Here is a 16,264-nt window from a genome sequence, read left to right as displayed (position 1 = left end):
GAAATTGTATCTTTTTCGAAACCGAGAGCTTCTTTGCAATCTACTTCAATTGTATAGGGTTTTCGTAAGTAGCTTTCATTTAAAACATGAAAATTGTACATATAACTATATGATTTGTGAAAATTTGGAAATATATTATTTACAATTGAGAATTTATTAAATGAATGTTGCGGAAATGACATAATTCCCCCATATGCCAAAATATATGTAAAAAAATGACATAAAGTTTACATTTAAAATCACTGCAGGTGCTTGAAGTGTGCAATAGACATGTCATAGTTCATCTTAATAAACACAGTTAAAATAATTGTGTTGGGACCAGTCTGAATTTTTTCTGTTCACTTTATGACCATTTTTTGTAGAATCACTTGTATATATAACAAGCCGTAAAAATAAATGCTATTATATCATTTCTCTGTATTATTATTTTGCCGCAGTACACTTTTGATTTTTGCAAAAATGACAATTGAAAGTACGAAAAAAAAAATCACATGATCACAAAAACTATCAAATAAACAGTTTATAACGCTGTCATTTAGCCATATTTCAGATTTAAAAAGGTTTCATTGAAAATAAATAAACATTTCCTATAATACAATAATGTACATAAAAGCACTCACTATCGCCAATAAAGGATCACTGTTTACAGCATTATCTCCCCTGTCAGATCAACAGTTGGAGCATCTTTTCACAAATTTGTAAAATTGTACATTTATCCAAGGGACACACTATGCAACAATTGTTTTTGATTTGATTATACTTTTTCATGAAATACACGATAGTGACCCCCTATTGGCGAGTTTACTGTACCTGTTTTTGGTTGACACCAGTCACCAGATTTAGTAACCTTTTGAGCTATGAATTTTTCTGCTGACTTTTTAAGAATCTATCAGATTCTATGCGCTCTTATATTAAAATTACTTGCGCATATAATGACATGTCTATATCACAGTTTCGTCTCTTGTTAAATGATTAAAAATAGCTCTACTTCAATGCAATTATAGCCAACATTCATCAGTGATAAGCATGTAGCGGCCATGTAGGTCATTTTTCACATGTTAATGCAAACTAAATATAGATATCTCTGACAGATACTGTTGTTCTTACCAAATGAATTAATCGTTCTAGCCCGAGAAGTATGACTTATGTTGATTGGAAAATGGCAATCAAGGCCACAGTATGAGAAATAGCAGTGCTACAAAATGCATTTTTTTCAGACTGGGTTTCAGGTTTAGAAGTCGACAATATTCATGGATATTTTTAGCTTGACTATTTTACATGAAATATATATGGTGGAGCTATCCTACTCTCCCCAGATTCGGCGTGAGCCTTGGAATGTTTAAGTTTGCGTACCACCTCAAATATTTTCTATGTCCCTTGACATATTGCTTTTATATTTTGCATACTTCTTTACCAACATGACCTCAGTCTATAAACAAGAGCAGACAACTGTAACAAGCATTTTGTAAGAATTATGGTCCTTTTTCAACTTAGAATATGCGTATTATTGATAAATCTATGTTAAAGTGTGCGTACCACCTAAAATATTTTCTATGTCTCTTGGCATATTGCTTTCATAATTTGCATACTTCTATACCAACATGATCCCAATCTATAAACAAGAGCAGACAACTGTAATAAGCATTTTGTAAGAATAATGGCCTCTTTTTATGCTTAAAAAATTGAAACTTTGGTTAAGTTTTGTGTTAAGGTCCACTTTATTTCTAAAGCAGCAAAGCTATTGCATTCATTCTTGCAACACTTACCAACTATAATAAGGGGACTGTGCAGGCAAAGTTATGTAACTCTGACTGGAATTTGGACAGAATTATGGCCCATTATATATGTAGAAAATTGAAAATTTGGTTAAGTTTTGTGTTTTGGTCCATTTTACTTCTGAACTATCATAGCTATTGCTTTCAGAATTGGAACACTCGCTATCTATCTAACTATCATAAGGGGAATGTACAGGAAAAGTTGTTGACTTAGTAACTTTGAATATTTTGCTCAACTTTGTGTTTAGATCCACGTTACTTCTAAAGTATATAGCTTACGCTGGGTATGCGGATACTTTAATAACAGATGGCACAGATACCAGATAACAACAAAAGCCACGCGCGAGAGGTAAGTTCATCAGGGTTTTTTTAAGTTATATCATAAACATTGGTTTTTTTAAGACAAGGCGCATGGTTGAGTTTATAAATGGTGTATCCTTTTCTATTGCAAAGAAAAACATCACGGAAGAATGGTAGATTTTCCCCAAAAAATGAAAATCTGGTCGGAAAACAGCATAAACTGGATGAACAGTAAACATTTCAACAAAATAAAACTACGGGTTAGAAATATTGCAAGAAATTGTTCCAGCATGTAGAGTAATCACTGTGCTTCAAATACTGAAATTTTGATAGTAGTCAATGAAATATAAATGAAAATAGAGCATGCTATAATAGGTGGTATTCACGAAGTTGCGGATACTTTAATGCCCGATATAGGGCACTTCGGATAACAGAGACTTTCAACAAATTGGGCACTCTGATAACCGATTTTTATCTTCTACCTGAAATGCATTTATGTATATTATGGCTATTCTTACCAAACATTTTGAAGCACGAATCAATTTGCACTGTCAAGCCCGACACATTGGGAAGCTATGCATAACGTAATTACATACACATGTAAAATATAACCAATGGCGTTGTTCGTTTTAAAAAAAATTACTTTTATTTTATATAATTATTATTATAAGTGCAAATTTTAAATGAGATTCAAATGCTTTTTTCTGAAGTAATATATTTCAAGTGACGACCGAAAATAATTGTCTAAATAATAAACTAGTTTTTAAGTGGTAAATTGCGATTAAGAGAATTGAAAATACAACGAATCATGTGGATCAACACGACTGTGTTCAATTGAACTTATAGCAGGACACTAGATAAGGGAAGCAAGGTCTTAAAGCGGCCAATACGCCTCATAAAATCCTTTGTCATTGGTGCTCATTAGAATCGCACCATGAAGACGATACTTATGCGTAGCCACAAAATTTATAAGAAATCGGAAAACTCCCTTTATATTGAGCTTTACACTTCTCTTCCCCTTTTATTATCATATTCCAAAGGGATAAGAACATGTTTCGGTAATTCGTTTTTAATTTACGTCAGTTACGTCATTTTATGTATTGTCTGCTTACTATAGCAGTATTCCACAGCGAATTCTGCATTTCTGATTCACTAAATAGAGTGTGTTATATCTGGTAAAAAATGTCGAGTTATCTGGAATCAAAGTGCCATTGTCTCTTAGATGATCGGTAAAAGAAGTGTCCATGAAAATTTGGCATCCGACTTTTAAAACATTTGAATTTCCTCAAATACGTTATTCAACTAAAAGTTAACATGTTGTAACATTAATGGACATATAGTATTTTTATTTTGATAAAATACGTACTGATAATCGAATTCATGACGATTATCGATGAAATTTTATCTCTTATTTATAATCCACTGTTTTTGTCCACAACTTTCTTGCTCCGCAATACGAAGTACTATACCATTAATCGACCAAACAATATTACGTGTCTGAAAACCAAATGAACAGAACATAAATGCAAAAAAGGCGAAGAACTCAACTCTCGCACGTGGCTTTTGTTGTTATCTGGTAGCGAAGTGCCATCTGTTATCAAAGTATCCGAATACCCAGCGTGTAGCTATTGCTTTCAAACTTCAAGTACTTTCTTATTATCATGAGGGTACTGTACCTGGCGAGTTGAATTTGAACTTGTCCTTTGAATTACATTGACTCTCAGGGTCAAATTATTAAATTTTGCTAAAATTGCCATAACTTCTTTATTTATGATCAGATTTGATTCATACTTTGACAAAACAACACTTAACTGACAAGCCACAATGGACTTCACCCAAACCATAACCCACGCCCCAGCCCAGAATCCCCCCCCCCCAAATAAATGACCACACCCCACATTATACCCTCTCCACTGCAACCCCACCACAACCCCCCACATAAAAAGATTGTGTTTTTTTTAAACATGGTAAAAACAAAACAACAAATATATATTTTTATTATTTTATTTTTGAAATACCGTCCAACCACCCCTTTTTATATGCCCGTTTTATAGTTTCACCCTTGGCGGGCGGGCGGGCGGCGGCGTCCACAGCAGTGTCCGCTCTCTAATTCAGATAGTTTTCATCTGATCTTCACCAAACTTGGTCAGAAGTTGTATCTAGACAATATCTAGGTCAAGTTGTAATATGGGTCATGCCGGGTCAAAACCTAGGTCACGAGGTCACTCAGTGCATTTCAAGGATTTATCATGTTCAAAAGGGCGTATCTTGTGACAGTTGGCACTCTTGTTTTTTATATAATATTACCTTGACCTTATTGAATATGAACAATTTTCCCATGATGGCTTATGTTATACTGTCAAGCACTTTGAATAGTCGAGCGCACTGACTTCTGACATCTCTTGTTAAGTTAGTGTTTACTCATTTATGCTGAAATGTTCACTGCGTCCATGGGACGAAACGGGCAATAATTTATGTTTGGGTTCCTGGCAAAATCATTCGATAATTAGATATGTTTACAGCGTAAACGTGAAACCTGCTTGTCAGTTGGTAATATCAGAAAAATGTGAAGTCTTACTTTGACACCCATGGACTTGAAAATTGTATAAATAATAATTTCACATGAATTATTTAAGCGTTTTTTTACTGTCCAGGTATTCTTCTCTTCTTTTTTCAACAAAATATTGTGTTTGAAAATGTACATTGTATAATCTACAGGGATCACTGATGCTGCTTCCTTTCTGAATTTCCCACCAAAAGAAAGGTTTATAAACCAATATTGCAAAAACAGTATTAATCTAAGAACTTTTGAAATTGACAATTATTGTTTGTTGAAAGAGAGCAAGCAGACTTAACAGTTTCTACAACTATGTGCACAAATTAAAATGATAATGTCCCATTTAAAATACTTTTTCAGCAACCCCTAGGGTGGTAAGCGAAAGTTTACCTCACTGATATCAAGTTATAATATGTAAAATCACAAGGTTTCTTTCAACATTTTAGAAACGATTTCAAAGTGATTTAAAGCTGAACGCAAAGATTTTTTTCAAAACTTTATAAGGAGAAAGTTTGGATGAGATAAGGAGGAAAAAAACATGGCAATATATATTTTAGTGATAAAACATGATCATAGATTTATAATGTATTTTATTTTCAGCAGAATGTCTGAAGAACTCAAAGAATTCCTGCATCAAAGAGGCATTGCATCAACTGTTATTCAAAGATTTGTTGACGATAAGGTACATTTGCACCATATTGACTATTTTTGCATAATGCACTAGTCACTTGATTCCATGTTGTCAGTTTTTTCAGTATGCCATGTGCCATCCATATAAGAAACAAACAAATATTTTTCTCTGAAACCATAAAGCATAACTTTGTATATTTTCTTCTCAAGAACTACAAGGCCTACAAGGCCTAGAGCTTAGACATCTCTATAACAGATCCTTAGGAATATAACTTAAATGTTTTTCATAAAGCATTAGTTTTTTTAACTCTAAAAAACCTGTCCCATGGCCATGCTGGACCATTTATGGTATCCAGTTCCCATTTACTTAATAGGTACAATCTGAAGAAAACTTTTCCGGAACTATAGTATGAAAGCAGATAGACTTCTAAAATAAATGGCAAAACAATGACCTCAAGGTTCATATTTTAATGTACTTATCAGTTAAAAAATTAACATACATTTTTATAATGTATTTTTTAATCTTCTCGTTCAGAACTTAAAGACCCAGAGCATATAACATTCTCTAAAGGAACTATACATTTCTCAAATCCTATATCTCAGGGACCTATTGCCCAGGTGAGCAACACTTTGGCTTTAGGTCCCCTTGATTAACGCAATTGTTGACATTATTAGGTTCAAGGTTATTATAGTTATCACAGTTAAATGCAATGGCATTTGTCAAACTTTCCAGAAGTTTGTATTTATTAATATTGACAGAATTTAATACATTGTAATTATTTAAAAATTGAAATAAATCACACACTTGCTTTGTGCTTTTGTAGATTGACTGCAGTGTAATTCTTCTTATGGATGAACATACATTACAGACATATTTACCTGCATATGGGGATAGAGTTGCTGTTCATGCATTTTGTAGCAGTAAACAGTCTAGTGCCGCAGCTGCTGAAGCCTCATATGCGTTAACGGAATTGCGCTCAAAATGGAAGAGCAATCGTCAAAAAGTAAACAGACCAGGCTTTAAACCTGGCAGTTTCAAACCAGGAAATTTATCTGCAGAAAGAAATACAACAAGGGTCGAACTTGGCTAGATGAATTTTAATGAAAAGTCAAAACTTTAAACAAGTTCGAAAAACAGGTGGAGAAGGCGTTCGCCACTTGACTATTGATAAAAACACTTGTAGTACAAACACTATTGGGGCATGCTTAAGATACCCTTTTTCCTTCCGGCAATTCGAAACTTGGAAGAATTTGAATTTGAAATGAAAAACTTCCAGGGCACGCCGATAGATATAGATATGAAATTCAATGATCTGTACATCGCATCAAAATTAAAGATCCTCAGGGTGTATATGTATACCAAGAAGATGACAGAAAAGGTATTGATAGAGGTAATTATGATTCAGTTTGCCTATACTGGAGTAATAGAGAATACATGATTGATGCTGGGATGGAAAAAGTGTATCCGGTGAGGCTTAGAAAATGAAAATAGGTTGAGCTTTAGCGATTCCTATTTGTGTTTTCATGACGGACGGGATAAACTCAATACTTCCCGGCGCCTTAGTACCATGTGTTATATTTAACCAGTTTATACTGAATTGCATTTTGTAACCACTTTGTCGAGCCTGCTAGAAGAAAGCTCGATATAGCAATCACAATAGTAGAGTGTACATGCGTGTGTGGTGTAAGCTTGACTGTAACTTTGTCTTTCATAGTGCAATTTTTAAATAACCACAAATGTTTACCATCATAAGACAACATGTTGCGTGTTACATCTGTCACCTAACCTCAAAAGTCAAGGTACAAGTTAGAGATTAAAGGTCAAATTTTGCCATACTGTACAGACCGGAATGTAACTTTTTCCTTTATTATGCAATTTTAACATAACTTATCACAAATGTTCACCATGAAGAGACATGTCGCTTGTCACCCTACCTCAGAAGTAAAGCTCACACTTGGAGGCTAAATGTTAAATTAGGCCAAAACAAAGCTAGTCCAGGCTGTAACGTTGTCATTCATTTTGCAATTTTAAAATAACTTACCACAAATGACCACCATGAGGAGACAGCATGTCTTTCGCGTGTAACGCCCATCTCTACTTCAAAGATCAAGGTCATATTAAGAGGTCAAAGGTCAAATTTTGCCATTTAATAGCTTGTGTTGGCTGTAACTACATCATTCAACATGCGATTTCAAAATAACTGACCGCAAATGTCCACCACAAATAGACGTGTCACAATTAAAAACCGTCTCCCTAACTCGAAGGTCAATGACAGTCTTATAAGTCAAAGTCTCAGTTTGGCTATAAATACTTGTCCTGTCTGTAACTTCATCTTTCATCATAATTTTCTTAATGATTTACTACAAACTCAATGTGGACATGGCGTGTCATGTGTTAAAAGGTCTAATTACCTCAAAGGTAAAGATTACACTTAAAGGTCAAATGTTAAATTTGGACATAAAACAGATTGTTCGGACTACAACTTCAGCATTCATTTTGCAATTTAAAATTAATTTAACGCAAATGTTTACCATGTAGAGATGGCGTGTCATGTGTTACAACTTTCTCCTTAGCTCAAAGGTAAAGATAACAATAAGAAGTCAAAGGTCAGGTCTAAAACAAAACTCGAAAATGTCAAATTTTGACAAATAACAGTTCGTGTGAAATGTAACATCATTCATTTTCCAATTTTACAAATAATTCACTTGAAATGTCCACCATATAGAGAAGTCATGTCACATGCAAATCGGGCACCCTTTGGGCAAAGGTTCAGGTCACATTGAAGGTCAAAGTTCAAATATGTGTGTTGCGCAGCTTGTTAAATAATAACAACGACTATTGACAATGGGTACGCCATTTTGCTGACAGGCATCTTGCTAGTATTTGATAAATGCATATGTAAAATATAGGTATTTACTCAAAAGTGTGATTGATTTCCTGAATTCATTTTAAAGCAAGAACATTTCAAGAAAATTCCTCTGTGAAGGATTTTAAAGTTGATTACAATATTATATGTAAACCTCTCAATTCTTAAAACATGATTTAAAAATGTAAAATGTTCAATTATATAATGTCATCTGTTTAGACCACCAATACTACATGGTCAACACCAGAATCGTTCAACCTTGCTTCACCTGATCCTGGGGTATGACCACCACTAAGTATTTGACTAAAAGTTGTTATTTATAGAGATAAAAACCATCCACAAACTTTAGAATGAAATTATGAGCAAATATGATTCATGGAGTCAGAAAAATGAGGGACTAAATATTTATATAAATTTATACAAAGGTGCAATTTGTTTTTCACAAATGCATAAGATTCAGGCTAAAAGTTTTATTCCACTTATAGTAAGTGATATGTATAATATGGCACGCTTTATCTGCTTATTTCTCATATGCATGCTATATAATTTGTATATCCCAATTATCAAATGAATACTCATTTGTAAATAAATCTCCAAACCCTGTTTTGAATGACATTTCGTAGGTGAATTTCAATCCGAGGTCCTACCGTCTATGTTTACGGCGACGATCAGGAACTACAGCAACAACAACAGTCTCTGGCAGTCATAGTGCAGTAGTGACTTATGCAATAAGATTAGATCTTTACAGCATAAGTAAACTGTAATTTCTTATAACATCAAATGAAATTGAAATAATTAGAACTATCCGCAGTAAATGTGATGAAATAATTGGGCATACAGCTTTATGTCAACAATAAAACATTTGTTTGTTTAGTTGGATTGTGTTCAACATTATTCCAGTTATATCATAGCGGTCAGTTAACCTTCTCTTACTTTCCTGGGCAAGATGGTATACCAGTACTAAGTGCACACAATTATAGCAGTTACTGACAACTGTCCTACTTGAATATGAGGAATAGGGATAATGGCCATAGAAAGGATTTCATGTTACCGGTAAATCCCCACACAATGTATTTTGATCAAAGCTGCGATCCTCGGAGGATTTATAGTCCAGCGCTCTACAAACTGAGCTAGCTGGCCCAGTCACAAACCATTTTAAAACATGCCATTCTATCCTAGTTATTTCAGTTTTACATGTTGAGTTTAGTTTAAACCTATTTATTTTAGCTCGATTGCATCGAAAGCCTAAGGCTTATTTGAAACGCTCTTGAGTCCGTTTCCTGGGACTATAACCAGTACTTGGTGTCTATGGGGGAGATCTAAAGAACGCTCCCACAGTGGGGATCGAACCCATGACCTCCCGATTGCTAGGCGGACACGATATCCATTTCGCCACGGCGACCTGTAATACGTGTTTGGAATATTTACTAAAATATGTACGTGTTATATATAAATACAATTAATCAGGATTCCTACTTGTACTACACTGGGAAATCACCCATGAAGACCAATTAACCACACCATAAAGCTAAAAAAGGATGTACTGCATAAACAAGGCCCTGCTTTTTCTACATTTTAATACTGTGTTATATAAGCATGCGGAAACATACAGCAGAAAAATCAAAAGTTTTTCGTGAGATACATTGAAGTATTGTCTTGCTGGTAGTTTTTTCAAACTTGAACTATACATATTTAGGGGTAAAGCTTGGAATTAAAAAAAGTATAGGCAGGTGCCTATAGTGCCTGAAGGAAGCTACGCCACTGAGTTGTTTGCAGTTTTGGTCTTTGTCATTATGAAAAACAAGAATTGGTGCAAGGGTTAAGATTGCTTGACTGGAGATTTCATTAACTGAGATTGAAAATGTTTTTATAATGCATTTGCCAAAGCATCATAACAGAGATCGAGATTCTAGGACGAGGAAATACAGAGGGCTTTACTAGAGTCAATTCAGCACCAGGAACCAAGTACCATAAGGTGAAATATGTAACCTGTTCCTGAGAGTTATGTGCCCTTGAACTAAACCATGGGCATGGCTGCTATGCCTGTGACAAAGCGGTGTGGGGGTATTGTTAGTCACCCTTGTGACAAAGCTGTAGTTGTATCTGCTCGTCTTTGTTAAGTTTTGGGGATTTTTAATTAGGAATCACGCATGTCATCACATTAAGTCGCGCCATGCTTTTCACAATGTCCGGTAACTTTCCATCTTACTTTCCATCTTACTTCATTGTCACGTCATGCAACTTCCCAATAGGTTTCCCTGTCTGGCTTTTTCTCAATAGTAGTAGAGGTATTGTCTTCAAACCCTGTTTATGTATGTAGGGTAATAAAGAGGAGACGATGAGTGGAGTGCACACGATTTGTAACTCCAGCTGCATCATGTACAACGTTATTACCATTGCTTCAAATATGTCTTTGTGGTAATTAGATGCGGTGACAAACACAAAATGTACAGTATACTATCAATGCGGAACAATAGGGACAGCTGTTGTTAAAATATTACAATATAATTAACCTCAACTTTTATTTTACATTCAGCGATGATTCCACAGAGCCGTCTGTTGCTGATATTTTACAAGAGTTTCGGAACCGATACATCAAAGATGACCACACAAACTATGTGATCTCCCGTTCCAAGCCGTTAGATAGTGCCATACGACTATTAGAAAAGACGACGGTCAAGCTTCAGAATAAATTGTTTGCCAAGTTTTCCGGGGAGATTGGTGAGGACCATGGTGGACCAAGAAGGGAATTTTTCCGGTATGCTTCATTATATCATCACATGTCTAACATTAAAAAAGATTTCTTGTATTATTTAACACAAACTTAAATAAAATACTGTAGTAAAACTAGAACATTCACACAGTAATTGTGCAGTAACAGTACAGAACTATTACAGAACGTGTATTATACTTGTACAACTCAATACGAAACCAGTTCAGTTTTAGTACACTACAGGCACAAAGCCTATTAAATTCCAATAATTACTTGAACAGAACCAGTGTAGTTCTAGAACAGGACCAATCAAGGTATACATATTTGCAGATTGGCAATAGCAGAGCTTGGAGGTTCGAACTTTTTTGAAGGACCAGATGGAGCAAAGGTTTTAAGACATGATCTTCAACTTGTGAAAAGGGGCAATACAGGATTGTGAGAAGGCTGTTGGCTATGTCACTCGCTCAGGACGGACCAGGTTTTCACTGCTTGAATAAGCAGCTTTTTGCAATGATGACGGGTCTCTATTACGCTCAAAATCAACGAAGAATTCGTTAAGTATTTCGTAAAATAAAGTTAACACCTAAACAATCAGTGTTCCATATAGCTATAGCCACAATTTCAACGCTAGATGTGGTATGATTACATAGATTTTTGTAGATACAAAATGCTCGTTTTTATTTATTTGTGACCACAATTAATTCCATTTGAATTTCCCGCGAATATATATATTCATACGTCACACGAACACCATGTTAGTGTTCATGTGTCGTATGACTAAATATCGTTGCGGGAAATTAGAATGAAAAACCAACGAGCATTTTGTATCTTAGCAAACATCTATTTGATCAGACCACATCTGGCGTTGAAATTTCGGCAATTGCCATAAGGAACACTGTTTTTTAATTGGCGGAATTGGTGGAAGTTTATTTTACGAAATATTGTACGAAATTGTCATTGATTTTGATTAGTAATGTTACTTAAACCTGTAGATATTTAATATCCAAGAATAATACTGGTGTCTGTACGCTGACAAACAGAGCAGGTAAACTGAAGATCAACAATGGCCAAGATGTAAGTTGTATTTACAACAGCTAGCATGCTCAAATAAAGCTATTTAATCTTGAGCATCCACCAACACAGTAAAGGCACTTTTTCAACATACATTAATTGAAATTCGTGTTTTCAGTTTAATAACAAGAGAACAATGAATGATTAAAAATAATTGTTGTAACATAAGCGTAAGGTCATCTGTGGAAATGTATTTTATCTGGATATGCAAGAAAACTACGCCTTTGGTAATATTTATGCTTTAGTATTTGCAGTAAGGAATATGGTTAAGATTGGAAATGTAGTCAATTATCACCAAGTTGTCACCCATATATGACGCAATCAATTGGGAGCATGTTGAGTCCACATTTGGAATTGGAAACATTAAATTAGGCCCAAGTTGTTGAACCTCATTTTATAACCAACAAAAAAGAAGTCTTGCCAACGAATTTAAGTTTTATAAATATTAGGGAGGAAGGCTAACAAAGATGTACTATTTTTACAATATATTGTATTTTTCAGTTGGAGAAAATCACAGACGTTCAGAAAAGGGATCAGTTCTTGGCAAAGTTCGGGACTGGCTGGCTGACAGGGGGATCAACCCTTATAGAATGGCCGTGGCGTACAAGGGGTCCATGAAGGAGATGGTTATAAAGTACCACGTCTTTTATAGGTAACTAGCTTCTGCCAGTTGTTTACATATCAACTCTAGCTTCTCATATATAAGAAAAACGTGTTTACAAATGGGAATAAATATATAATTTCTGCAAAATCTACAAATATGATGAGAAACATTTAAAAAGCAAACTGCACTGTGCTGGAAATGAAACTGTAAGTTTATATATAGGAATAAACTCAAATTCTGCTGTGATTGAAGTGATTTTATGTACACACTTTACCAGGTTTGTCTTGGTATAGATGATTTTAGGTGCTTGTCATGTCTTTTCCTTTAAAATAATAACTATAAAGAATTTTTTAACAAAAAACACTAACTATTCATTTTCTATGAACACTTACAAATGTTGACTTTTTTCAAATTTTCTAAATTCATACCAAATCTTTAAGCGAAAAGCTCAATCAAGGCTTCACAACATTCTGCTTACTTAAATGGCTTTTAAGCACACATGCCATAGATTTTAAGAAAATACAATATCAAAAATATACATATGATAAAACAACAGCCTTTAAATAAGAAAAATGAAGGATTATTAAAACCCAAGCGAACAAGAATATCAAAAGCCTAGATTACAAGGTAAAATCCCATGTGCAATATTTATAACAAACTTGTCGAAGAATCTATGTGATAACTGTTACAAATCAAACAACATATTTATTTCTACCGTTGATTTATATAAAGAAGTGAAACTCCAGAAGCTGCAGCAGCATTGCATTATATCAAAATACATCAAACTTGTACAAACAAATTAATAGCATAAACTGTGTTTTTCAATTACAGATGATCATCCGAGATTGCCCAATTTAAGGATGGCATGGATGATGTATGCGGCATGTGGAGGATGGTAACACAACATGCCAGTGTATTCCAACCGCTGTTTTGAAATCTTCCTAAACCTCTAATGAAACAGGAGATGGACAGAATCATTCGGTATGATTTCAGTGAACTCGGATCTAATGCCAGGACGTCTGAAGATGAGACTGTCTACGCATGGGAGCTCTTTTTGCAGGACATTGAAGGTTTGCTTTTTTATTGGTGGTAAAGTCAATTATCAATAGCATTTACTGATACACAGGCGCGCAGTTTGATTAAACATTCTTTCATATCTACATGCAAAACAAGTGCCATGGAACTATCGTTTTCAGAATCAGTTGAAACACATTTAATAATAAACTTACCCCTTTTCAACATCTATTTTGACATTATTTTCATTTGTGCCTCCAGTTTATTGAGGTGTAATAGATTTTCCTTTGTTCGCCTGTCCGTCCTTCAGTAAATGTTATCTCTTCATAGCTTCAAAAAGTATTTGGCACTGAGTCGCCAAAATTTACAGGGTTTTTTATGTGTAGTATCACAGCTAGAATTTTGCATTTACTTTGGATCAACTATTGTTGCTGAACAAAAATGCTTTATAATTCTTGTCAAACCGTCAATGCTATAGATAAGATTGTGCAATTGCAATATTGACGTGTTTTTTTTTTTAATTCTAAGATATGTTGAGAAACAAGTCAGTAAAAATATTTCATGTTATGACATTTAGTTTCATTAATATTTTTCAAAGTATATATGTTTCCAAATGAAATTAAAAACAGATTTGAAAAATGAATTTCACGTTGGTTTGAAAGGTCTGGATAATTTAAAATAATGTTAAGTTAAAAAAGAAAATGATATATTCACATTAATGACACTTTTCTTGAAAATCTTTCATAAGCATAGTTATTTTAAGTGCATAAAAGAGATGCCCGAGCTAAATTAAAAGTTAATCTGATTATATCTTCTGATGTGATGGTTTATGTTTTGGTGATGTTTTAAGACAAAAAATGTATACAAATAAAAATGTTTGCCTTCATTGACAAGCGTAATAAAGGATTATCTGGCGGTGAGAGACAGTGGATGTGAACAATGTAAAAACATATGGCTGTTTAGAACTAGTTATATAATGTTACAATGCATATTGCATGCCTTGATAAATATTTAACACATAACGATTTATAATTCAGATGGAATTGTTACCACAACCATGGCAGAATTGCTGTCGTTCATTTCCGGAGCGGCCAGCATTCCCCCTGTGGCTTTCAAAAGCCGATTGAGATACATTTCTATATGCAAGAAGACGGAGTGGCCCGTCTTCCATATGCATCAACATGTTCTCTGGACTTGTGGCTGCCTAGAGGACAGACACCCGAGAGCTTATCTACCCTTCTATTGAAGAGTGTTAATGAGTCGATGGGATTTTTAAAAAATATGAAAATTGCTATAAAAAAAAGGTTAAACTACAAAAAACATACTCTGATTCTTTTTATGCCCCCTGAACCTATGTTCTGGGGGCATATTAAAATCGCACCGTTTGTAAGTCCGTCCGGATTAGTTTCCACTCAATAAATGAAGTAGTTTTCATCTGATCTTCACCAAACTTGGTCAGAAGTTGTATCTAGATGATGTCTAGGCCAAAACTATGTCACTGTGTAACGTAGTGGGTTTTAAACATTCAGCATGGTTTCCACTCAATAAGACAAGTAATTTTCATCCGATCTTCAACAAACTTGGTCAGAAGTTATATATAGTTGATTTCTAGGACAAGTTCGAAGATGGGTCATGCCGGGTCAAAAACTAGGTCAAGGGGTCACGTAGTGCGTTTTAAACATTCAGCATGGTTTCCGCTTAACAAGTCAAGTAGTTTTCATCCGATCTTCACCAAACTTGGTTAGAAGTTGTATCTAGAAGATGTCTAGGCGAAGTTTAAAGATGGGTCATGCCGGGTCAAAAACGAGGTCACGGTGTCACTTCGTGCGTTTTAAATTTAGCATGGGTCTGCTCAAGTCGAGTAGTTTTCATCCGATCTAGATGATCTCTAGGCCAAGTTGAAACATGGGTCATGCCGGGTCAAAAACTAGGTCACGGGGTCACTTGGTGCGTTTTAAACATTCAGCATGGTTTCTGCTCAATGAGTCGAGTAGTTTTCATCCGATCTTCACCAAACGTGGTCAGAAGTTGTATCTAGATGATCTGTAGGCCAAGTTCAAACATGGGTCATTCCGGGTCAAAAAACTAGGTCACAGGGTCACTTAGTGCATTTTAAACATTCAGCATGGTGTCCGCTAGGTAATTCAAGTAGTTTTTATTCGATCTTCACCAAACTTGATCAGAAGTTGTATCTAGATGATTTCTAGGACAAATTTGAAGATGGGTCATGCCGGGTGGAAAACTAGGTCACGGGGTCACGTAGTGCGTTTTACACATTCAGCATGGTTTCTGCTCAATAATTCAAGTAGGTTTCATCCGATCTTCACTAAACATGGTCAGAAGTTGTCTCTAGATGATCTCTAGGCCAAGTTGAAACATGGGTCATGCCGGGTCAAAAACTAGGTCACGGGGTCACTTAGTGCGTTTTAAACATTCAGGTTATGCTTTAATGCAGTTACAAAGATCCGTGTCGTGTGGACATAGTTCTTGTTTTATTATTATTTACATTTATTATGCACACATGCATGTATGTATGTATGTTTTAAGATTCTCGCTGAAATGAGACCATTCTGGTGGATTTGTCCAAACTTGTGTGTTGGGGGCATGCATGTTAAATTGATAAATTATTGGTTATTTACTAGATGACAATTAAGGCTTTCTTTAATGTGAGTGCATACAGAAAATCATGAAAAAAACTATAATTTTTCTGTTTAAAGAAAAATACATGAGATA

The 16,264-nt window shown here is 34.8% G+C and overlaps 2 protein-coding genes across 2 annotated transcripts in view; both read left to right on the top strand.

Annotated features, from left to right (window-relative positions):
• LOC127838617 (uncharacterized) overlaps positions 1-16,264 on the top strand; it is a 414,202-nt gene that overhangs the window by 173,046 nt on the left and 224,892 nt on the right. The gene's annotated exons all lie outside the window — the stretch shown is intronic.
• Positions 2,001-15,361, top strand: LOC127838619 (uncharacterized). The gene is made up of 9 exons (XM_052366476.1): positions 2,001-2,124; positions 5,233-5,314; positions 6,087-6,653; positions 8,349-8,408; positions 10,666-10,887; positions 11,173-11,320; positions 12,415-12,565; positions 13,349-13,587; positions 14,569-15,361. Exons 8-9 carry the CDS (start codon positions 13,470-13,472, stop codon positions 14,775-14,777), a joined length of 327 nt encoding a protein of 108 aa, XP_052222436.1. The 5' UTR covers positions 2,001-2,124; positions 5,233-5,314; positions 6,087-6,653; positions 8,349-8,408; positions 10,666-10,887; positions 11,173-11,320; positions 12,415-12,565; positions 13,349-13,469; the 3' UTR covers positions 14,778-15,361.

The sequence above is a fragment of the Dreissena polymorpha genome, chromosome 7 (assembly GCF_020536995.1).
Source record: "Dreissena polymorpha isolate Duluth1 chromosome 7, UMN_Dpol_1.0, whole genome shotgun sequence".
Taxonomy (NCBI): domain Eukaryota; kingdom Metazoa; phylum Mollusca; class Bivalvia; order Myida; family Dreissenidae; genus Dreissena; species Dreissena polymorpha.
This window is presented reverse-complemented; position numbering and strand designations above follow the sequence as displayed.